This window comes from Neurospora hispaniola (assembly GCF_033458365.1).
Source record: "Neurospora hispaniola strain FGSC 10403 chromosome Unknown B0T23scaffold_6, whole genome shotgun sequence".
NCBI classification, from domain to species: domain Eukaryota; kingdom Fungi; phylum Ascomycota; class Sordariomycetes; order Sordariales; family Sordariaceae; genus Neurospora; species Neurospora hispaniola.
Window position 1 is genome coordinate 130,933 of NW_026944411.1, and position 24,187 is coordinate 155,119.

The window sequence follows — 24,187 nt, forward strand, 5'->3', positions numbered from 1 at the left end:
AGTCGAAGGCCCCAGCGTCCGATCAAACCCCTTGCGAGCAGCCACCACCTCCACCTAGGTGTTGGATGTACCTTGCGTTAGGTACCTAGTGCACAGACAACAACCGCAATGCAATCCATTGAACGAACGACTTAGGTAACGACTGGACAAATAACAAAGCATCTCGAGCTCTTCCCAAGATCTACCTTACCGGGTAGGCATGAAAGACCTTTCGATCCTCACTTTCTTCATTCCTCTCATTTTTTGACGCCCTTGTTCTCATCCTCAAGGCACCTTGACATCCCGTCTTCACGTTCCACTGACGACGGAATCATCATTCATCCAGCTACCCAACTGGACTTGAAATACGTTGACTTCAGCCTCACTGCGTACGGAGTTAGCTAACCATACCAACAGCCACCTCTACCACCTCACCCTTTCCACACGTTTTCCGAATCCCAGGCTGAACTGACAGGTCGGCTTGGAAAGAACTTGACAAGACGGCAGCATGGCTCCACTTCTACGCCCCAGATATAGCTTGCCCAAGGAGAAGTTTTCGGCGTACTTTGGACCCCTCAAGAGTCAGTCTTACAACGACACCACCTCCGGGCCTCGGGGGGGTGGTGGAAGCCATCACAGGTACCTCGCCCATCATTGCCAGAGCTTTTCCATGCCGCCATAATCCAAAACGGTCATATATCGTTCCTCACTAACGGCGGTCACTTGCTAGCCTAAGCACAATAGCCTGGAACCCCTTGGGAACTCTTATTGCCACTGGTGCTGTTGACAAGACACTTCGTGTCTGGAATCCCGAGAAGCCCAATGTCAAATTTTCAACCGAACTCAAAGGTCACGCTTCTCCGATTGAAAAAGTCGCCTTCAACCCTGTCAAGGATGCTGAACTCTGCAGCGTCAGTAGCGATGGCGCTGTCAAGATCTGGGACGTAAGGACAAAGGCATGTGTCAACGAGGTCAAGGTTTCTGGACACGCCACGTCCCTGGCCTGGGCACCCGATGGATCCTCCTTACTCGTTGGTAGCAAGGTAGGTGTTCTGCAAGTTCCATAGTCTAGAATCCACAGGCTGACCGTTGTTAAGAATGGTGATTTGTTCCACATTCTGCCCTCCCAGTCTTCCATCATTTCGACCCACCATCAACCGGTCGGCACAAATCAGATGGCTTTCTGTTGGAGTGGTGACAAGGTGTTTCTGCCCACCAACGAAGGAAGGATACGCATTTTGTCCTACCCCGACTTTGAACCTGTCCTGCATGTGAACTACGCCGTCCCCGAGGGCGAATCGACTGAATTCACCCTCAAAGGCCATACAGCATCTTGCCTAACGGCTGAGCTCTCTCCCACGGGCAAATACCTGGCAACGGGAGGCGCCGATTCCATCATTTCCTTGTTTGACACCAAAGACTGGATTTGCCAGCGGACAGTAACCCGCATGGTTGGGCCGGTCAAAAGCATAAGTACCTCACCCCGTTTGCTCACCGGAGTCGTTTCGTTACTAAACACATCCCCAGGCTTCACATTTGATGGGAGTTATGTGGTCGGTGGCTGTGAAGAAGGTACGTCATCTACTCTTTGGTCATGCACTTGTGATGGAGAATGCTAACTCGCTCAATAGGTGGAAGCTTGGAAGTTACTCATACCGAGACGGGCGAGCATGTCCACACCTTCAAGACAGCTGGTACTTGTGAAGCAGTGGCATGGGCACCTACCAGATACTGCCTTGCTTACAGTGATCTAGGCGTACTCCGCATCATCGGCGTGGACACGGATAGAAAGTGAGCAGACTGTAGAGAGAGTGATGCTCTGAAAGTTTTCCGCTGCTTAACAGTAGAATGAGCGTGCTATGGCACCGTGCAACAGCCAAAGGCCAAAGGTGGTCGTATTGGCAGCATACAGCTGATGGACTATGCCATACCCCACGTATGCAACGAGAAGGGTCAATAGGTGTCCCTTAATGGATCCAGCCGGTCTCGGCTGAGTCAATCCAAAGCAGGCTTTGTTGGGAGGCATACCGCAATAGGCAATCACAACGAGGTCCTTCCTACCAAGCGGGAGCTATGATAGAAAACCACCGGACCGCCAAATCTCAATAATGGAAGAGTCAAGGCAGTTCCGTCAGTGGGAACCAGGGAGATATGCATATGGGGTTATGTTCACACCTAGCAAGGCAAGGGAGAACAAAGACAGATGCCCTGACTACGCCGTGGTTACAGGCCCACTGGGCTTTGGTGAGTTTCGTGATTCAGATAGCTGAAGAATCCTCGTTTCCCTGCTTTGATTTTCTGTTTTCATCAGCGATTGTGATTCATTCCAGTGTCTTCAGAGAAACCTTGCAGAGTCCCGAAGGCTGTGGGTAGCAGAAAGGGCAGGTCATAGCGGATCCAAGTCCCGACTTCGATATATACCTCTATATGTTAGGGAGGGTGCATACGACGAACTGGATTGGACAAAGCTACTGTTTGACAATCTAGCCACAACAGGGATGACCAGACGGGGTACGCAGGTGCGCTACGTAATATCATGGGTCAGGTACATAATTCTCGAGATAACTCCAGCGAAGCACGCCCTCAAGTTACACGCGACGAGTGTCCCACATATACAGTTTCTCCGAGTTTCGTAATACTACTAAAGAAGTTGTTGGACGCAATCAATTCTTCTAGCGTATAATTTTCAAGCCCAAAAACATAGTCATTAACAGTTGCAGAGCCTCAACGTTACACCTTTCAGGCCACTGTTCATGTCTGTTAGGGACCAAATCCGGCTTCTGTGGTCAACCGGCCTAAAAGAGCAGTGTCACTGACCAGCTGAGCCAATTCTATACCTTGTACGACACTCTATGAGAACAACACTGACCGGCGAGAAGACCACAGACTACCTCACTTAGTTGTAGTAGCTGAAAGTGCATCCAGCTTGACATGGCTTCGAGGACTGGTGTTAACGTATTGCCAAGCTCTAGGTCCCGTTCCCTAACAGTCATCCACGTTTTAGTATGTAGACAGGGTAGCAGTTGAGGTACTACCCATTCACATCAGCTAGAGCGTTCCAGAGGTCCAGCAAGTAAGGTATTCTATACAAGCAAACGGAAGTACCCGGATTAACACCACTCACTATCTAGCTCTACATTGGGCCCTGATGTGCCTGGGTCTACTCTAGGTGGCCGAGGTGGCCTAGGAGGCTCGGGAGGTTACGCGCCCTCGTAGTCAACGGCTGCGACCAACCATCAACTCGAACGACAGGACGTTTGGTTTATGGTGAGGTCGGTGGGGAAACTTCCTTTCTCTGTTAAACCTTCACAAGCCATTCGACAACCTTATCAACCCGGACACACAATAGGTAGCCTCAAAGTAGCTACTCAAGGTAGGTACCTAAGCTTATCGTACTCCAGACCCCCTAAACCCTACCTTTTCAACCCACATCAGCCGTTCACCTGCCAACCTATATCTTCGTTTGCTTACTTTCCCATAGCTCCAACACCTCCCCATTCAGATGAAGGATCATCGAGTGTGACCGAAACTCTATGCCTCAGAAGCTGGTTAAAGGGAGAAGCAACAGTATCAATCGTTCGACTTTTTTTTGGAACCTTTGCCTTGTCGAATCAATCTTGACTCCATTCTCCTCATTGCGTATTCGTCTAGCTGCCTGGACTGGAGCAGGTGCACTTGCTGTACATCTTCAACAGTCAGCAACGGGTTAACCTTACCCGCTTGACAGAACGTTGAGAAACTCGTTGCTCCTTCGACGACTCAAGCCCTGTTCGCCTCATAGCAAAACATTTTCGACATGGCACCCTCCTCCGCCAACCCTCCGGATACGATGATGGTTTCGGAGACCCAAAACAACAAGCCCACTAACGCCGAAGAGACTGCAGGGGGTGCGACTGCTGGGGTGAACTCAAGTACCCCAAAGCAAAAACGACTGGCATGCGAGATATGTCGAAGGAGGAAACTCAAGTGCGATGGCACCAAGCCAAGTTGCAGCACTTGCTCGCGTCTCGGCCATGTATGCGCCTACGATGAGAGGAGAAAGAAGAGTGGTCCCAAGAAGGGTCATCTCAAGGCCTTGGCGGAACGATTAAGTGCGCTGTTTTACAAACTGTGTCCGGTCCCCTGGCTTCGGTGATGAAAGCAGTTTGCTGACTCTCCTCTTTTGCTCGCAGAGCAAGTTGAGACTTTGCTGAAGACGCAGGAAGCACCGAGACTGAGTGCAGACGGTAACCCAATAGCACCGAATATCGTCGATGGTAGTGGACTCAGCCAACCAAGTCAACATGCTGCTGCCGCGGCCGCCAACTTCAACGTTCCGGGCCCTTCCCGTGGAATGGCAACAGAGGAGAGCATGGATCAGTGGCAGTTCCATGGCGATCCGAGCAGCACAGGATTGGATGACTTTAACTTGGGCAATAACTTGGGACTAGGCATGAGTAGTATTGGCGGCGACTTTACCTGGGAAATGATAGGCCTAGGACTGGAGGAGCCATTACCGCCCCAGGAAACCATCGACGAGCTGCAAGTCCCTTCCACCATGTCCATAAGGAGTAAGTGACTTGTTAACTTGTCAAGTCTACTAACGAACCTGATTGTAGGCACCAAGTATACTTTGACAAAATACACCCTTCCCTCCCAATGATACACCGCGCCCGTTACTTCCATGCGATGAATCTGTAAGACAACCTACCCATTGTCCTCTCTGGCTAATCATCATGCGCGTTCAAAAACTTCAATTTGCTTCTCTGCACTGTGCAAGTCTACGTAGGCATGAGTTTGCTGACATTTGTATATGACAGAGCCCCAAATCAGCGGCCACCAGTGTGTCTACGCTATGCTATGTGGACACTGGCCTGCTCGGTGTCAGACCGGTTCCTCGATTTGAAAGAGCTGTTCTATCAGAGGGCCAGGAAGTATCTGGAGTTGGATACCATCAAAGGCTTTGGAGAACACATGATAACGGTGTCACATTGCCAGACCTATGTGCTCCTGGCATCCTACGAGTTCAAATGGATGTATTTTCCGCGAGCGTGGATGAGTATAGGCTCGGCCGTACGCTTATGCCAGATGTAGGTCAAGTCCCTACAGAAGCCCTTACTTCAACCTGTATCACGTACTCATACTTTTCTAGGATGGGCCTCTATCGAGTTGATGGTGGTGACTTGGAGGTGAAACAGTGCTTACCGCCCCCACGAGATTGGACAGAAAAGGAAGAGCGCCGACGAACCTTTTGGATGGCCTTCTGTCAGGACCGTTACGCCAGCATCGGGACGGGTTGGCCGATGATCATTGATGAGAAAGACATTCTCACCGACCTTCCTGCCTCCGACGAGGCCTACGACTTGAGTCACCCCCAGGAGACCCAGAGCTTGAATGATGTGACGCTCCATACGGGTCCTGGTAAGTTATCGTCTTTTGGCGGTGTCATCCTTCTGGCGTACCTCTTTGGCAGAAACCTTATCCACCTCCACCGGCCGACCGAGGACGACCGAGATGATGACCTCAATGGCGAATTTTGGAAGAGGCATAGACAGATGGATAACATCCTTCTCAATGTTTCGCTCTGTATACCATCTGCCCTCAAGCTGCCACAGGGTCTGGCCAATCCAAACGTCGTCTTCACAAATATGTGCATTCACACGTCGACTATTTGCTTGCACCAAGCAGCGATATTCAAAGCAGACACGAACAACTTACCTGCCAGCGTTAGTACTGAGTGTAAGATGCGATGTATTACCTCGGCTCACGAGATTGCAAGCATCATGAGGATGGCCTCTCACCTTGACTTGGATAGGGTAAGTTTCATCCCGTGAAGGCATCATCAACGGGTTGACTGACTTGATGAACAGCTGAATCCAAATATGTCGTTCTGTCTCTATGTTGCAGCAAGAGTATTTGTGCAGTTCCTCAAAAGCCGTCCAGACGATGGACAGGTAGCCGACTCTCTTCGGTTCCTGCTGTCAGCCATGAACGCATTGAAGCGGAAGAATCCCCTTACTGAATCCTTCGTAGTACAGCTTGACGTAGACCTTGAAGCTCTTGGTGCCAAGGTTCCCAAGCTCAAAAACGCCTTCTCAAGAAGTAACGATGGTGTAAGTCTCGTGCTTCTCTTCTCTACATGTCCTTAGGCAGTCAATACTAAGTAACGATACCGTAACTTCAGCACACATCACGAGCCCACATGAAACCTGGGACCGGACTCGGCGCATCGACAACACATGGGAACATGTACCACCAGGAATGCCAATTCCTCCGAACCGTCGAAGACGACGGCAACCCCGTCAACGCCCCCAACCTGGTCGAGCCCGTTGATCTCGACGACCCTCTTGTTCAGCTCCCTGGCTCAAGCAGGAACACCGCACCAGACTGGTCATCATCAGTCGAGCAGCGAAGTCCCATTCCATCCGCCGGCGGGCAACACGGCGGCGGCTCTGCCAGGACCGGCGGTCTAGCTTTTGCCACATCTATTCACGGCAGGATGCCGAACAACATCTCGCTCGCTCCGAATTATCAGACTCGTCCTCCTCGCGATCCCGACACCGGGGGAAATAGCGATGGCGTCCCGCTGTCCACTCCTTCACCAAACTCTAACCAGCCCACGCCCAATTCTGGCACATCATCTTCGAACCATCACCACCATCTGTATCACCAAATGCACCAGCATCAACATCCACACCATCATCCTCATCCTCACCCTCGCCCCCACGCTTATCACCAGCAAGAACCTGGACAAGGGCAAGTACAAGGACTAGCACCCACCAACGATGGCCGACATATGAGCGGATCCGGCGGATCTTCATCTTCCATGTCCTTTGACAATAGCAACAACAATCACAGCACCAGCCCCATAACCCCCGGTTCCTCTACAAATCCTACCATAACCACGGCTGCGACAGCTCTTGCAACTACTGCCACCACCACTACTAGCACTGCTCTGGACATCAATCCATGCCCTGCCGCAGCCGTCGGTTTCTTTCTCGATCCAACTGCCTTTGGAATGCCGGGCGTTGAGGTAGCTCCGGAAAATACGACTAATTCGGGGTTAGCGAGGACGGCATCCGACCATCACGCCAACACCATTGTTGGTAACTCCAATAATGGCAGCAACCTCGGGATGGGTTCCAGCGTCGGGATGGGCATGAATATAGGCGTCGGCAGCGATGGTGGTGGTGGTGGTATGACGCCGAATAGTGTGCTGCGATCGCTCATGGCGATGGGGAACATGGAGGGTATGGACGGCATGGAGGGGTGTGGAATGGATTTGGGGTGGGGTAACGGCGGTACCAGTCACGGACTGGATAGTCATGGGAATAGGCATGGCGGTGGTGGGAGTTTTTAACCCGGTACTTACATATCTACTTTGGTAGGTAGTTATTATTGTTTGATGGAGGCTGGCGTGACGGGATGTTGGGACGGGAAGGATGAAGGGGAAGGGAAAGGGAAAGGGGCAAGTGGGGAAACGGGAAACTGAGGGGGAGGAAGCACTCACTGGAGAGGAGAGGAAGGTCCGTCATTTCGGAGAAGGAGTTGGAGTATAATCTGAAAGCAAGTAGGCAGACTCTTCAGGCAGTAACGACCGACTCGAATGTTGCCTGCAGCAAGTCTTGTTAAAACCCCACGGAGGTGACAATGGTTGTTGGCGATTTCATTATTGTTGGTATTTTATGCATTCCCTTTTCGGCTTGTCTTTGTGTTATTTCATCAATTAGATCAACCTGTTGAGAGCAACTCCATCATGGTGTCCAAGCAGCGGTCGGCTACGGGTCTTGATTCGGTGTGTTTCACCTCATGTTATATTAGTAGCAAGTCTTCTTCCTAAAACCGTGTATGCATACGAGCACCACTTCTCTTACTGGTTAGTGTGCAAGTGAGTTTAGACAAGAACAAAAGAAAAACGGTTACCGACGACTGACTGACTAGTTCAAACATATAACCTCTCCTCTTCAAACCAACAAGGTAAGAAATGAATAGATAAATACAGATAGATAAATAAAGATTTGGGGAGAAGGACACCAACCGCTCGTTTATAGAAGTGGTGAACCATTTGGAGCCTCAATTGTAACACGTACTACTTTCCGTAGAATGGAGTGTCCCCAGGTAAAGGTACCACATAGGTAGGACGGCCACTAGCTAGTGTGAAGGCCCCTTATATGGTCATTAGGGGCTGGGGACTTGGCTCAACGTTGAACGAAGAAGTAGGTGGCATGACACGTCTGTGGCAAGTAGGAAAAACATGAACAGTCCGATAGCTGGCCAGGCATAAGTCGCCAGGACTCGGAGCTCGAGTGGTCTACTTAGGAAATAGGTGGTGATGGATCGTATGTACCTACATATTGCATGAATTGCGATTCACAACTACCTGGGGTGTTGAAATGCTCGTCTCGCATTATATGGTATTCAGGAGGGAGGATGGTGGTAAAGATATCTGCTCACTCCTTACTGTCACTCATGCATAGTATTTCGATTCAGTATGTGCGCTTCTGCCAATCCTGCAAAGTGATTTTGTCATTCTCGCTATCTGTCATGCTCCCGCTCCGAAAGATGAAGTTATAAATGTAGCAGGATATGAAGTCAAGGCATCGGTAGCTTCACAGGCCAGCAACAGAAGGGGTGGAAGGTAATAATGGGTGGGGCACAAATCTAAACTTCGTGACATCTTTTCCCATCCCTACACCCACAGTCACCTTTATATATCCAAAGAAAAGAAGAAGAAGAAAAGATATAACAAAAAAGACCAAAGAAAAAAAAAAAAAAAATGCAACAGAAAATCACAAGAACTTCAGTCAAATGCGAAGATCTGACCATGACTGCCGCGAGGACTGCCGCGAGCCGGAATGAGAGCTACTAAATGAAGAATAGCTTCCACCATACCTGGCTTGCTTCGCCGCTTGAACCTGTCTCTCAAAGTTTCGCGACAACCTTTGCTCCCACTTGATGCGTGCCTTACGCTCGTCGCAATCCGTCGAATCCTCCGGGTACATCTCGTGGACCTGTAAAAACTTCTTGATACTCTTCTCGGCCTTGACGCACATCTTATCGAGCTTCTTAGCTACCTCTTCGCTCACCAATTCTGGCGTTCTGTGTACGGAGGACTCTCGGCTTAATTGACTGCCGCCCCAGCTGCATTCAAAGACGAACTCGATCTTGTTGAGGGTGCCATCGTCGTTGGGATCATTCCAGACGATAATCCTGTCGCCGTTGTATAGTCGCATCCAGTTCTTGCAGCTGCTCTCTCGTTCACCGGGATCATTCGAAGGTAAGGGTCGGCCGTTGACATAAATTCCGTCGGCGGCCTTAGTGGCGATGTAAAAGTAAAAGTCCTTGTTATCACCCCAGTATTGAGTCCAGGGCACAGATCGGATTGAGGGGTCAAAATTATTTTCCCTCCAGACCATGATCTTCAACGCGCATTCCGGTATCTTATTTTCAGGCTTGTCGGGATAGCCTTCGTTGTTCTCATAGCGTTGGGTGTTCTCGGGTGAACTGCCCCAGGTGACTATCGACGTGCTGAGTCTAATCGAAATGCCAGGTAGTATGGACTCGTCTGACGACCGTAAGTAGGCCCACGCTGCAATTTCCTTGGGTCTTCGTTTAAGTGTCCCTGTCTCGACCCCACTCTCCTTTGCCAAAGTCCACAGAAGGGGTAGATCTGTCTTGATCTTGCTCATGGGCGGAAAATATTTCTCCGCCAGAGCCCATAATGGGCTTTTGCCTGGTGCAAACTCTTCGTTTGACTTATCTCTTTTATTTCTGTCCTCAGCCGCTAAACGGAAGGCGTTCCATTGTGCCACTGTCATCTCAGGATAGTTTAAATGACTGCTAGATGGGTCCAGGCTGTCCCAGTACGCTGACTTGGGTTGTGGTTCCGGATTAGGTGATGTGACCTTTTCTGAATAGGTCTTGATCGGGGGCACCTGGACGAGTAACTCATCTTCGTTCTCGATGGGTGCTATCTCCCGGTTCAGAATATCACCGACCCTGTTAGATCGGCGCTTCTTAGAAACAGGCTCATTGTCAGTCGACGACCTTGGATTGGTGTTTATTGCAAAGGAAGATTTCCGTTTGCTCCTCATCGAGTCAGCTCCAACCGATGGGGTAACAAAGCCACGGCAGGACTGCATCTCGAGTTGGCCCATTATGCTCGCAGCACCCTCCAGGCTTTGCAAATTACCCTTGGGAGGCACGTCGACTGGCGCGTTCGGGTCAGACGAAGCAGAATAGTCCTGTGAATCACCCAGAAGTATCTGTGGCCACTGCCCGGCTAGAACATCTTGACCCAGAATGTCTCCCTCGTCCTCAGAATTATCTTGACTATCTGGAATCTCAGCTTTGGACCTGAACAGCTTGGAAGTTCCTCCGCTTTTTGGCGTGGCGGGCAGATTTATGCGTTCTGCAATCACATCCCCCTGGCTTCCCAGCGCCGATTGGCCAACCTCACCAAACAAATGCTTGGTCTGAGTGGCCGGCCTGAAGGCGTGGTTCTCTTTATCCTCCTCCGAGCCACTGACATGCTCTGCGTCATTGATATGCTCTTTTGGAAGCAAGTTGTCATCACTCGCAACGGTGACATCTCCTTCCTCCTCTCGTACCGGTGTCGCTGCCGGTCTGTCTGTTAAACTCAGCTGAGACGCTTCAGCTTCCAGCAGCTCGTCTACTCCGCCAGTTTGTGAGCAAGACAGTGCGACATTTGGAGAATAGTGGGGAGTGCGGATCCATTCATGGCTCAGCAACATCTTTGCCGTTGGTCGATGTTCGGGTCTTCGACTGAGCATTTGCTTCAAGAAATCGCGGCACTCAAGTGAAACAGGGGGATCCGCCTTGATGAGCTGGTCGAAGTCGGGAAAAGTTGTCATAATCTGGTGCAGGAACTCAGTGTGACCGACACCGTTTCGGGCAGGGAACGGTGGCTGAGTTGTCAAGGCGAAGTACAGAACACCGCCCAAGGACCAGATATCGACGTTATGATCGTATCTCTGGCTCCGGCGAGGTTGGCGCGGGTAGCTGCGATGCGTCTTTCGCTCGCAAAGTTCATCGTACTCTTCGAACTCTGCATAAACTTCGGGCGCACAGTAGAGCAAGGTACCGCAGAACGTCCTAAGAAATGTTGCATCGTGATCGATCATTTTAGAAAGCCCAAAATCTGAGAGCTTGACGACTAGCGGGAACCGGGATTGAATGAGGATGTTGTCGGGCTTAACATCGCGGTGAGTAATGTTCATATCATGCAGATACCCAAGAGCGTCTACCAACTGCCTCGCTATCGTCTTGGTATCTGGTTCGGAAAAGGGACCGTTTGTGCCGATATACTTTCCCAAATCACCGTCACCGACACCGACAAACTCCATGATTATGTAAAGGTGTTTATCATCAGGATCCAGGTGCTCCTTGAACTGAACGATATTCGGCTGTAGGTAACACGTTAGCCATGTGGAGTCGGGTTGATGCGAGTAATGTATCAACTCTGGCCTTTGGATGATATAGTGACTTACATGTGATACTCGTTGCATGATCTTCATCTCATTCTCGACCTTTTGGTCAAGCACTCCATTTTTCATGAACCTCCGTTTTTCGAGCTCTTTGGCCGCATACGGACGTCCATTCATTTTGTCGGTAACCATATACACCGTAGCGAAGGCACCCTGCCCGATTTTGCCTTTGAAGTTGTACTTATCAGACCCCTTCCAAGTACTCACGCCGTTAGATCCAAGCATGGGTAATGGTGACAGCTGACGCGTGGCAATCACAGGAGCGCGGACTGCGAACTCCTGCGGAGAGTCTCTGAAAAGGTCAACCTGTATTGTGAAGTGTCAGTAGATGCATGTTAACATGGATGTGGACATTGACTTACCCGCCCCCCTGGTCCAGGCACGATCGTCTTGTTTACATCCACCTCCGTTCGTTGCAACAAGTATTTGATTAGGTTTTCTCGATAGGCCTCGGCGTGCCTACCATGGCGGTTCGGAACCCTAACCAGAAAGACAATGTCGTTCTTGCGCTTTTCCTCTTCATTCGTCGCTGCCTTGCTATTGAGAATCTTTATCACCGATCCGCTCCCTAGTGTCCACATTTTGGGTTCTGGGTTCGCTTTGGGTTTTGGGTTCGCCTGAGTTCTTCTTCCTGAACGTAACCATTGCCCGTTTACTAATGTGCCTATAAATGACAGATCTTCAATCATCAAGCTGCCATGCTCGTTGAAGTAAATCTTGAAATGCTTCCTGCTGATGGTTGTGTCTTTATGGCCGACCATGACATCACACTCGGAATCTCGACCCAAAACGAAGCCATCGCGAGGGTTTTTGAGCTCGGACGAAAAACGAAAGGCGAGGTGATGTTCCGAAGGGTCTGTAGGCGCAAGTGTGAACGTGTACTCATCGTCGTTGCCGAAGTCCATATGGATTCGGTTTGTATCATTCCGCCCCATGACGAATGCGGGGGCGACATCGACCATCCTTCTCACCACTTTCCTTGCACCATCGGTGTACGGGATAAGGATGCATATGATATCAGCTAGGTCCTGGTCAGAAAAGCCCGTGTGTTGCTCCCCAAGCCGGCGAGGGTCGAGCATCTCTTGAGTAGCTGCCATAACGAGTCCCAATGGTTAGATCAAGGTAATACAGCATCAAACATGCTAGAGGGAACATGGGAACGAGCCTACCTTGGGTAGCCTCTAGCTCGGAGTCTGATATGTCACTCATGATGGTAGCTTTCGGGAAGCATCCAAGACCTGTCCAGGGCCAATGTTTCGGCACACTTGAGCGTGGTGGGCAACCCAGCTGGTTACCAACAAATCGGCAACGGCCGCGAGACGTTGGCGATCTCTGAACAGGGGGAAGCTCAATGGCGGGCTTGTGTTGGGAAGACGACTGCCGCTATCGCGAAGGCATATATTCGGTACAGCGTGAAGGTAGTGTGGTTGTTTTTTTCTTTTTTTCGTCTGATTGTGAGGAGTGTAATTGGTTGGAAAGCTCGTGACAAGTCGTGTGGGGCAGAGGTAGAGTGATGTTTCCGAAGAAGAAGCTGTGCAGAGCACACGACGAGAACACTGGGAGGGGTCGCGAAAGCCGTGGTGCGTAAGAAATGCGAAGGATTCGGGGGTCGAGGGAGCTCGAAGTGTCTGGGAACGGACGAGGAGTGGGCGTGATGAGTAAAGTTTCGGTTCTCCCGACGTGCTTTCGCTGCGGAACCGTCGAGGGCGTCGAGTGGTGCGGCAGGGGCAGTAACGCGGGCAGCTTCCACGGTCAACGGCAATGACAATGGCTTGGCCAAACGGCTTTCTGACTGGGCGCGTCTAGGAGAAGAAAAGAGATTGTGAGGAAAAGCAGACCCCGTCGCGACGACGACGGTTGCTGGGTGGGCAAGGAAGCATAGAGGTACTAAGGCAGGCGGCAATACAGAAATTGTACTATGTAGATGTGTGCAATATTGACTAGCGCAAACGTGAAAGTGTACACCTAGGCACCTAACAACTGGAATCCATGCGTCGTGCAGTGCAGGCAATCACAAATCCATGCGGTGCACTGCGGTGCAAGGGTAATGTAGGTATGTACATACATAACAAAACGCGTTAATGATGAAAAGCGTACGGACGGCTCGTAGCGGGCGGGGAGATGTACCTACCTACTAAGACCTAGTACATACCTACCTACCTACCTACACTTACTTACAAGTACTTCGTAGCGTACCTACACAGTACGTATGCTGTGCTTGTGGAGTTCGTCACGGGTCCACTTCAGACTGCAGTGGATGGCGGGGGACGCGGGACGGGATACTGGACCTCTGAACGACTCGAATCGGGGTGGTCCTACCGGGGGGGTTCACCCCACGCTCCGGCCCGCGGCGAACAAACACTTTTGGTTAACCTCCTCGTGTAAAAGGTTCTATCTCGCCCAACTCGCCCAGGGCAAAGATCACAAAGATGCACGCATCCGAATCTGACAGACACACCAGCTTAAAAACAAACGGAAACCCTTGTGAGCCTACCATCTCTGAGGATGAAGCCGCTGATACAACGCCCGCATTGACTTGATCTGGTTTGCTGCGAGGTTTTGACTGCACATAAACACAGTGACAATCGTCTGCTTGGCCTGCCACCACCACCAAGAGGGCGAGAAGCTGGGGGGGGGGGAGAAAGGTCGGGGAAGAGAGCAAGAGGGGCACGCAGCAGGCATCGAGAAATGGAACCTCGAGGAAAAAGAATGGAGCGGATCTGCTAAGGGGGCTGGGGGAGTCTCGAAACCTTTCAAAAAGGACTCGGTACAGTCGCCTTTTTGTTCTCTTCTTTTTTTCTGTCTTTCACACAGTAGCGAGAAACCGCAAATGTCGTTTGCAATGGTCGCGTGAGAACCGTCTTCGCGGCGGGGGGAAGGGGGTTCCAGACTTTAGTATTTCGCCCGTCTCACTTTGTGCCTGCTGACCACTACTGTTTGGACCCGATAAATCCAGACTTAGTTTTTGACCAGTCTCCGAATGCCTTCTTCTATGTAAGCCCTCCATCAAGAAGCACCGAAACACACGGCCACCCATTGCTTCCTTTGATATCACTTACTACTGGATAATGACTCCGTCATCTACATCTGATTGCGCCTTTTGAGGCAATTTGCTCCCCAATGGTGATCAGTCAGTGAAGAGGGTAGTCGGCAGAGAACAAAACACCAGATCGAGACTAGCACAAAGGTCGCCATCATCCCTTGCTTAACTGCACGCTTGGCCTCTGCTTCTCATGGCAGGCCCGGTCATACGCGACTACACCGCCCTTGGCTTTCTCGAAGAGAAACGACCCTTTGGTTTCTGGAGTCGTGGTCGTTTCGGCTGCGGGTTTAGAAATGGCCCATAGAAAAAAAGCGTGGAGGCACTGCCATCAGTCCTGTGGCGATGGCTCGGCTTGTCACTCGTGACGGGTTCTGGGTTTCTTCATTCACTTTACGCCGAATTTCAGAGGCACAACATCAACGGCCTGCCTCCCTGTCAATATACTACTCATAGCCGTTGGGCTCGCCATGGGAGCAGACAAATCCTGCAAGTGCAGAATTTCATCCCAACAGTCCTTGGACATCGACGAGCGAAAACGTGGGTTTGTCTGCGCCACGTCAATGGTAGGGAGTTTAACCCTAGGAAGCCTCTTGCTAATGAATCAAGGGATGAAGAACCGTTTGCAGTACTGCATCCACTGCTGCTCAGAGAGCTTGGTATGTCGAATGAGTGAAACCGCATCATTTATTGAACAAGCGGCCTCTGCCCAAGCTGTTCACTATGGGTATTGATGCTGTGTTAATACACCATAGTAGTCTTCATCTTACTGTGAGAACACAGCCGCTCTCTCTCCATTTCACTTACTGTATGTGCCACTTGCCTAGCTTTTCATGTTCAGCTCCCACGTGATTGACCGACGCCTAAAAGATACTATAAGCTTTGAGGTACATAGCTCGCCTCAAGCAAGTGGCATGATTCGAGTTTTCAAGACTCGAATTCAGTAAGGCTTTGTGTGTCATCATACCTGCTCTCCAAATTAGGTTCTTACAAGCCTTTCATGTCCTGGGCAATCCCAAGTTTGACCCGTAGTGGCACTGCTGATGGATACGGCTCAGTCAAGCCTTTGACGTCAACGAAAGGCAGAAGCCGCATGAGTACCTAGGTAACTTCCAGGCTCGTGTTGCACAATACACGCAACATCTTTAACTTCGGTACCTACCTACAGCCTCTAGAGTGCTACCTCATTCTGAATCGGCTTGCTGGACGGGTATGCATATTACAGGCAAAGATGAAAATGTTAGTTTCATCCGCTTCAAGTGCACGTGTGTGGATGGTGGGCAAGTACCTCTGTAAACCATGTGCGGATCACCCGTTACTCTAATAGGTGAATGTACCGACTTATTGTGTCATCGAATCATCCGCAATGGAGTCGACCAAAGTGTCTTGGCTCATAATTGACTAGGTGTTCGGAATCAGAGTTTGGGCAGTTTGCAATCCAAACGGCGGGAGTGTCATCGTGATGAATGAAGCTTGCCATGACTGGCCACTTGCTGGCTATGGACTGTGACAGCAACCACATCCAGATCAAGAAGTAATCTAGAAATGTTTGTGTGTCATGCATTAGCCTTGGCTCTGGATATCACTCATGGAAATAGCACTGATAAGTTCGGTTTGTGTATCTTGCGTGCAGATTCGAGCTTTAAGTTATAGATGACTTACGTACTTGGGTTCGTGAGAGTCCTACGTATGTGTACATACAGTGCCATAGTACTACTGGTAGGAGCGTCAGCTTGGTAGCACTCTCACTGGAACCCATCTAACCTTCCCTTAAACACAAAAAAGACACCGCCCTGAAAGCCTAAGTATGAACCGAACAACATCAAAAAAATCGACATCGGTCTACTCGCGTCAGGGCCAAGCTTTATCATCGAACAAAAACACCTTGAATTGATGTGAGGGCCGCTTAGTTGATGTTGACGGGTTACTAAGGCTACCTGAACGACGTCTTCTTATGAAAGCAAAAACTTCTCTGCGTACACATAGGTTCTGTCCAGGCCTGCGAAACCAAACAGTTGACTGCTGAATCTCACTGCCGAGTTAGCATCCACACTGTCGAGCTGTGTAGCACTGTTATAGAATCGTATTCATGTCTTATACACATGACTTTGTCGTTAAAAAGGTGGTAGTGTTGCGACCTACCTTGATAAACCCTAACATGCGTTGACTACCACCTGTCTCATCGAAGCCTCGTATTCTCTCTAGTGTCCGTTGGCCACATTACAAACGAAACGGAAACCTCCAGGAACTCCAACCCGCGTAATGATAGATGTTGAGAGGGTTACACAGCCACACACTCAAGTTTCTCGGGCTATTCAATTATTGTGAGTCAAGAAGACAGATGGTGTGTCTCGAAGCGCCATGCGCCTCAAACACAAAAGTTTGCTTGTCAGTTTTTGGCCTCGCAACCGTCCGTGGATGTCTGATTGTTTCTTTCAGACCCTGACGTTCAACTCTGGCCTTCGACCATTCTCTGTCTTGAAGAGACGGCCAAATAGTTAATACACTATATTAGTGAATCAACCAGAACGATCCGTAGTCAGATTCTGTAGCTTCGGTCCATGAATCCTTGTTATAGAGCTCCATTGTCCGGGAACAGCACATGTGTGGCTTGGCAATATCAGCAGAATTGAGGCTCCCGCCAAAATCTAGATGGGGTAAAGCCAACATATTGGATTCCGATGTGCGACCTATCCATGTGTATCGCACTCGATCTCTTCGGCTTCGTTGAGAGAACGATAGGTAGTTATATTATCCAGGTAGAAAGGGCTTACCTTGTGTAGGATCTCCAGACTTTAGATCGAACTGTACTAAGAAAGACACTTGTAATTGCTGCAAAGTGCCTGTGTGATTGCGTGCTTGGGCGCATGTCACTCGGGCCTTGGAGATTTACCGAGACGGGAGGTTTGGCTAGAGGCTTGGAAGTCTGTCCATGAGATTTTGGGTGCCTTTGTCGTTGTCTGTAGAGGTAGGTAGGCAGGTCCTTGCTCCGTTCATTCTTGCCCGGCCAGACCTCCTCGGTACATTCCGCTTTGTGAGTGACACAGCCAGGCACTAGAATCTACTACATACTGCGTAGTGTAGAATCCAAGAAGGTAGCATCCTTTTTCTTACACCAGCCAAGCAACCCTGACAATCCTTTTGATCACGAACTGTTCTCCGTGACCCTCGATTTTTCTTTTTCCCCGGTTTTTTGTTCTTTCCTCTACCCGAAAAGAGATCTAAGAGCCTTATTTACTGTACCGCAGTAAAATCGGCAGGACGAATGTTGAGGACGAAGAGTGTCAGTGTCTGTTATCAACTCTGATCGCCCAGACACCAACTGAACTCAAGCATTCCCTGCAAGGTAGGTACGTACCCCGCTGCGAGAGAGCTGGCCAGACTTGGCTGGTCCTTATCCACTTCGCATCGCCAAGCTGCCATGTGACGACGACGAACATCATCCACCAGATCCCAGAGAACGAATTTGAGGCATTGCTTGCTGACTGTCGGTGGTTGAATCGAGCCATACAAGGACGCAGTGGGAGGAGACTGACCACTCCGAGGCAAGAACTAACTCTATGCTGACTTGAGCTGATCGAAGCGCCGAACGTTTCGGAGTCAAGGCCGAGCAAGCAGCGCGTCAACACGAATCTTAACACCCGGACGGTCGGGTCCTGCAGTACTCGAGCGTGGTCAATCGATACGCAATCAAGCTGTCAAAGTAGCCGCCGGCGAGCTTTACACCCTGCACACGAGCTAGGGTTCTCCATATCAGTGCTCCCAAACTCGGAGAAGGGCCTGTGAGGCCGAAGCAGACCAGACGGGGGCACCGAAATAGACACCGTTGACGGAAGACCTCCCGCTCTCGTTGCTGACAGGCACCTAGGTGTCACAAAGGTCAGGGCGACAGGACGGACTAGGTAAACGGGAGTGCCACAGCTCGTGGTAGAGTGCATACCAAGCACAAGACAAGTGCCCAAAGTGCGCGGCGTACGCAATCAGAGCAAGCACCATCTCCATCCGACGCTCCCGCATCCCCACCCGCCAACATTACCTACCAATGGAGTTACAGTGCAAGCAGAAGAATCAATAACCAAGAACACCGAGCCTCCTCCTCCATCCCCGAGCATTGAATCCCTCCGTATATTGGACCCTTGGCGCACCACGCCTCTCTTTTTGTGATTTTTGGTTTTTTTTCTCGATACGCTGCTCACAAAGCATCCATCCATACAACTTCCAGCAAGCAGGGCCGCCAAAACAACCTAAGAGACCCCGTTCCGCCTCTGCTCCTCCAACCTTCGTCTCAGGTTGTCAACGTTTCTCCTCTCGTTGCGTTTTTGTGGCCGCGCGTCCTTCCCGATCACCCCGAGATCACCATCTGCTCAGCTGGCCAGCGTATTCCCGACTTTCAATTACCACATCATTTTGCTCGCCGAATCGGCTTGACGACGACCCCGGGATATTTTTATTTTATTCTTTTCATAATCTTTTTTTTCTATTTCCTTCTTTTTTGGAATAAAACTCCATATTGCACTCTTGCTCTTTGGAGGCCCGTGTTGCACGAACATCGCAATCGGAAGTTTTTAAAATTATACGACGGAGCAACCACACCAAGCTTTGAAGTTGTCTTAGGTACTAGCTTCCTCCCGAGGCCACAAGATGGGTCGAAATCGAGGTGTGTACATACCATGTTCCCCAAATTGTCCTGATTCAGCACCCCCAACAGCAGCCCCTCAGCTGCTCTCCCTTCATCTGCTGCCGCCTCCACCACCACCATCACCACCACAACACCACCTCGAGGGCAATGAATGATACCCATCACCCGCTCGCTAGAGGTACCTCTGCGCAGCTCCCGGACCTCCTGTTGTCCATCTAGCTCATCCCATTCCTTATCGTCACCACTCTTACCACCACCTACAACTACCTAGCTCCTTCGGCCTCCGGCACCACTGTTCGTGTCGTTCTTAGCGGTCTCACACGCTCCATCAAATGTCTCGTCGTTAGCCCCCTACCACTTGCACCTACGGTGGAAGAGAAGCGGGAGTACACGAGTGCATGTGTCCACGTTGGCCCAGCGCCAACCTAATCTAGAACCCGGTCACCCGCAACAAGAGTGCTGGGCGGGCATCTGGGTTAGACTTGGCTACAGTTCTTTTCCCTCTTCGCCCTACCTATCACCCGAGCTCGCTGGATCGCCGCTGTGACTCCGTACATCCCACGGCGTTTGCGTCAGGGCTGATTTCCGCTCCCCAGCCATTGCTTCGACTGTACATGGGTGTCCGGATGCGCAAATCTCGTACGTTATTAATACTGACTACTGGCACGTCATACAAAGTCTTCTCGTTTATATCCCAATTCTCGGCACTCCACAGGGATTCAAAGACCCCGACGCCTGCGCCGTCACCCCCTAACGATCTCCGTATCCGTGACGACTCTGACCCCAAACCATATTCCCCGACCGTTTCCCTTCCAACTCCCGCTCCATCACCACCTCAACTTCGAGACTCCCGCGAGCCCTCACCCGACAGACCGTCGCCTATCTTTGATAAAGTACCAGAGCCCGCCGTCGCCAGCTCTACCACGCCTGTCAACGATCCATTCGCACAAAGTGTTACGGGGAAACGACGGAGCAATTCACGACCCTTGTCTATGGTATTGTCCTCGCAGCAGCCCCTCATGGAAAGCAACGAGGAAATCATTCCGGAGCTCCAGCCCATCTTTGCTTTACTCAGCAGTCATGCGAACAAGTTGTATCAGGAAGGATATTTCCTGAAGTTGGATGACCAGGATATTAGTGCGTTTGTTGTACCTTCGCTCCATACTCTGTATAATTTCAGCTAACCCCGATCAGAGGGGAGACCGAATCCGGACCGAACATGGACAGAGTGCTTTGCCCAATTGGTGGGCACAGTTCTGTCTCTTTGGGATGCTGCCGAGCTTGATGCCGCCGGAGAAGACGGTGAAGTCCTCCCCAAGTTCATCAACCTCACAGACGCTTCCATCAAAATGGTACGTGATAATTTTGCTGATGCCTCCTGGCCTTACTTTCATCTTAACTAAGTATGTAGATTGAATCGCTTCCGACAAGATCAAGCGACGAACAGCCCCTCCAGAACATTCTCAGCATCAGCACTGCTGGGAGGAACCGATATCTGCTGCATTTCAACTCGCATCATTCTTTGATCCAATGGACGTCCGGCATACGGTTGGCCATCTTTGAGCAATCCACCCTCCAGGAGGCTTATACGGGGGCCCTGATAGCTGGAAAGGGGAAATCCCTAAATAACATCGGCGTCATCATGGAACGAGCGAGAGCACCTGTCCAAGAATGGGTGCGGGTCAGATTTGGAGCTGGTGTCCCTTGGCGACGCTGCTGGTGTGTCATTGAGCCTCCGAGCGAGAAAGAAGTTCAAAAAGCCCAGAAGGAGTTTAAGAAGCGCTCCCCTTATGATCGCTCTCACGGTCCAGTACTGAAGGGCCAAATCAAGTTCTACGACTCGAAAAAGGACGCAGAGAAGAAGAAGAAGCACTCGAAGCCCATTGCATCTATCACCGACGCCTACGCAGCGTATGCCATTTACCCGCAGGCAAAGGCGTTGATTGATGGATCGGCACTCGTCAAGATCGAGGGAAGCATCACCATCCACTCGGAACCGCCATCGTCGACAGAGGGCTTCGTCTTCATCATGCCTGAGGTCCACCCCGCCGTCTCCGGTTTCGAGATGTTACTCCGATTTTTGTTTCCCACGTGGGATACTTTTGCACTATACGGCCGCCCTGGCCGCCTAGTTGCTAGCGTGCTAGACCCACGTTCTCTGATGTTTGCCATGCCCAAGCACAAACGATATGGGTATTTGGAACTTCTCGATGTCAGCGGTCTAATTTTAACTGACGGGAGCTCGGCGTGGACCGAGCAGCAGTGGAAGAAGAAAATGAAGGAACTGACAGGGCAGCGTATGAATGCCGTCGAAGATGCACCTACGAGTCACAGTCGAAGCGCGAGTCGCAGTAGCAAGCGCTTAAGCTTTGGCCAGAATCCAGCGTCCTCTTCTAAGCCACGTGTAGGTTTTTCGGAGGAGGCCGGTCCCGTTAGATCATCTCGGTCTCTCTCGCTGTCCAGGCCCTCCCAGAGAACGGACTCGGCGCCGCCGGATCCCAATCGGGAGCCCGTACCATCGACAATGGCCGGGCATCCTCGTCATTCCCGCAACATCTCTGATACACAACTTGCTCATGCCGCATCGGCCCATGAATTGGATGGTCCCGGAGCCCCGCAGCCCAGTATGCGAGGCCCTGAGCGCGCCAGGACCTTTGCTAGCGATTTGGCATCTACTCCCGAAAGAGTCAGCTCAGAGGATGAGAGTGCCGTGAGGAGCCAATTGACCAACGACCTCCAGGAGATCCAACGGATGCAGGCACCAGAGCCGGTTAACGCGCCACCGGCCTTTTCGCATGGTGCAGGCTCTCGACCGCAACAAAAGCCATACCATTCACCCGAGATGCGCAGAGCACACAATCGTTTGTCAAACACCACGTTATCGCAGATAGCCACAGCAGGCGGTTTGCCTTCGGATGCGGTCCCAAACGAATTTGACAGATACCCTGAACAAGGCAGAGGCCAATCACAAGGGCAACCAGCGGTACAGCCACAAGCCAGCGTCAAACCAATGAGGATGAATGCTAATTTTATTGGAACTCGTGAAGCTCTAACATCACCTTCGACGACGAACAACGGCCCCTCCGGTCCCTCCCCAGGGCTTACATCGCCGCACATGAAATCGCCTCAAAACCCCTCGACGGCTTCGCTTACCCATTCTGTCGATAATCCAGCCAGCGGCCGCGGCACTCCCCCAATGACGAGTTTCCCGGGATCAACAACTGAGGGCCGACGTACCCCACCTCATAGCCAAGGATCGCCGCGATCCAATATGCCAGGAAGATCCCCACCGGTAACCAGGAAACCTCTTCCTCCAGGATCGCCAGCCTTACGTCGCTTATCTGAAGACTCTGTCTCGTCACTGCCCGTTCGGTCGGGGTGCAGTGCCGGAGGCCTTCACCAACAAGTCGAAGACGCCAATCTGTGGTTAACTATGCTTGAACGAAAAAACAGCGTGCAAAGTTATTCGGACAGCCGTTCCATTGACGCTGCATCTACAGCGAGCCCGGACTACGCAAGCACCCATAGATCCACGGACACACAGGAATCAGCAGACCGAGAACGACCACGTGCTGGAATTTTGAAAGTCGTTGGTGATACCTCCGTTTCCCCACATGACGCAAATGGCAGCAGCAGTGGGAAGGCTGACCTTGGGATTAACATCAATTTTGGACCAACTTTCAACTATTCGGCCATGAAAAGTTCTTCCGCCAAGCCCACTGAATTCAGCGCACAACCAAGCCGGTTCTTTTCTCCCAACACCGCCAGAAAGTCACCGGGACCAGGCACTTCGTATTCTCACTTCCGACAAGACTCGGATGACACTATCCGTCGAACTGTTCCCTGGCAGCCTGGCTCTGGTGTGAAGGCTACTGCAGCTCACAATGCTGTTTCTCCCGAACAGTTTGTACAACAACGCGCGGCTGCTCCTCCCATTCCCGGATTCGTACATCAACGCAGCCCGTCGTCCCAAACAATCACCGACTTGAGAGCAACAGCCCCTTCCTCGCCCCTAAGACGACCCGGCGTCCACGGCGGTGCGCACTCAAGACACAATTCTGCCGAACTACTCTCGTCAGGGCGCCCTGCAAGCCGTGGCCCGGTAGCCGTTCTGTCGAGTGCTGAGGTCTCGTCTCATCTATCTGCTCGTGAGCAAGAATATGTTGCTCGGGCCACTGGAACCCCATTGATTGCGATGGCCAGCAATAAGAGTGAACCCCAACCCAAAAGCGGCCTCGTAGGTGCGATACAACAAAGGGAAAGAGAAAGAGCGCACATGAGGCAAGGAGTAAGTGGTCAAGCTGTTGCGCACGCCATTGACCAGAGACAACGAGAGCAAAACCAACAAGCACAACGGGTAGCGCAGCAGGCTGCATTTGCCCAACAGCAGGCACATTTTTTTTCTGGGCATTTCAACCCAAATGTGGTGAGCAACGGTGCTGCTTCGGTGTACAAATTCGATATGAGTGGCTTGGATAACGTGTACACGGTTCATACGGGGCGTAGTCAGCCTCTACAGCCTGACAATGGTTACGAATCCCGACAGGCTAGACCTCGCTCCGAGCTCCTGGCGCAGCGCAGCTCATATGCCCTCGGTGACCCCACTGCCGCAGGACACGGAGGAGGCAGCGCCGTGGGGGTAGGTCCTCCCACGGATACGCCACATGGTTCGTACCCTCTTCAGTCTCCTTCAAGCTACAAAGTTGGTGGTCAGAATGGCCAGGCTCAATTTCCGTTCTTCGGTCGACATTGAATGGTCATCATGTGCCAGGTGTAGTGCCCGACAGGCCGATAACACCAGGTCACCTACAATATTAGGGTCAGGCATTTTAGGCTTGGAGGACAGTTGAGATTTTAGGCGAGACGTGTGTGGGTTAGAATTAAACGGAGGCGAGTACTTGTTCGAACTTGCAATATTTCTTTTTTCCTTTTTTTGGTACATTGTTTGGCGTAAGGTTGTTTGGAATGGCTATTACTCGTATGGGCGTGGGGTTTGGGGGTTAGTAATAGATGACCTGGGAATTGTACAAGTCACCTGGCTTA

General features: G+C 51.1%; 6 protein-coding genes across 6 annotated transcripts; 4 read left to right on the top strand and 2 right to left on the bottom strand.

Moving 5' to 3' along the window:
• Positions 1-43: 43 nt before the first annotated feature.
• B0T23DRAFT_383641 (WD40-repeat-containing domain protein) lies at positions 44-2,267 on the top strand. Its single transcript, XM_062837420.1, has 5 exons — positions 44-618; positions 710-1,022; positions 1,077-1,452; positions 1,507-1,551; positions 1,611-2,267. Exons 1-5 carry the CDS (start codon positions 488-490, stop codon positions 1,772-1,774), a joined length of 1,029 nt encoding a protein of 342 aa, XP_062690392.1. The 5' UTR covers positions 44-487; the 3' UTR covers positions 1,775-2,267.
• Positions 2,268-3,775: 1,508 nt separating this feature from the next.
• B0T23DRAFT_321368 (fungal-specific transcription factor domain-containing protein) lies at positions 3,776-7,318 on the top strand (the record flags this gene model as incomplete). The annotated part of the gene is made up of 7 exons (XM_062835231.1): positions 3,776-4,070; positions 4,152-4,533; positions 4,578-4,655; positions 4,779-5,048; positions 5,111-5,774; positions 5,829-6,071; positions 6,143-7,318. 7 exons carry the CDS (start codon positions 3,776-3,778, stop codon positions 7,316-7,318), a joined length of 3,108 nt encoding a protein of 1,035 aa, XP_062690393.1.
• Positions 7,319-8,762: 1,444 nt separating this feature from the next.
• Positions 8,763-12,674, bottom strand: B0T23DRAFT_430259 (uncharacterized protein; the record flags this gene model as incomplete). Its single annotated transcript, XM_062840238.1, has 4 exons — positions 8,763-11,384; positions 11,469-11,771; positions 11,828-12,555; positions 12,635-12,674. The coding sequence occupies 4 exons, from the start codon at positions 12,672-12,674 to the stop codon at positions 8,763-8,765; spliced, it is 3,693 nt and encodes a 1,230-aa protein (XP_062690394.1).
• Positions 12,675-14,975: 2,301 nt separating this feature from the next.
• On the top strand, positions 14,976-15,537 carry B0T23DRAFT_397319 (uncharacterized protein; the record flags this gene model as incomplete). The annotated part of the gene is made up of 4 exons (XM_062838294.1): positions 14,976-15,164; positions 15,264-15,313; positions 15,347-15,448; positions 15,489-15,537. 4 exons carry the CDS (start codon positions 14,976-14,978, stop codon positions 15,535-15,537), a joined length of 390 nt encoding a protein of 129 aa, XP_062690395.1.
• Positions 15,538-15,862: 325 nt separating this feature from the next.
• Positions 15,863-17,607, bottom strand: B0T23DRAFT_406004 (uncharacterized protein; the record flags this gene model as incomplete). Its single annotated transcript, XM_062839069.1, has 7 exons — positions 15,863-16,044; positions 16,270-16,298; positions 16,486-16,565; positions 16,734-16,801; positions 17,215-17,219; positions 17,280-17,431; positions 17,578-17,607. The coding sequence occupies 7 exons, from the start codon at positions 17,605-17,607 to the stop codon at positions 15,863-15,865; spliced, it is 546 nt and encodes a 181-aa protein (XP_062690396.1).
• A 1,539-nt stretch (positions 17,608-19,146) lies between these two features.
• Positions 19,147-23,897, top strand: B0T23DRAFT_397320 (uncharacterized protein; the record flags this gene model as incomplete). The annotated part of the gene is made up of 6 exons (XM_062838295.1): positions 19,147-19,162; positions 19,416-19,538; positions 19,637-19,783; positions 19,823-20,281; positions 20,339-20,496; positions 20,556-23,897. The coding sequence occupies 6 exons, from the start codon at positions 19,147-19,149 to the stop codon at positions 23,895-23,897; spliced, it is 4,245 nt and encodes a 1,414-aa protein (XP_062690397.1).
• Between the last annotated feature and the right edge of the window lie 290 nt (positions 23,898-24,187).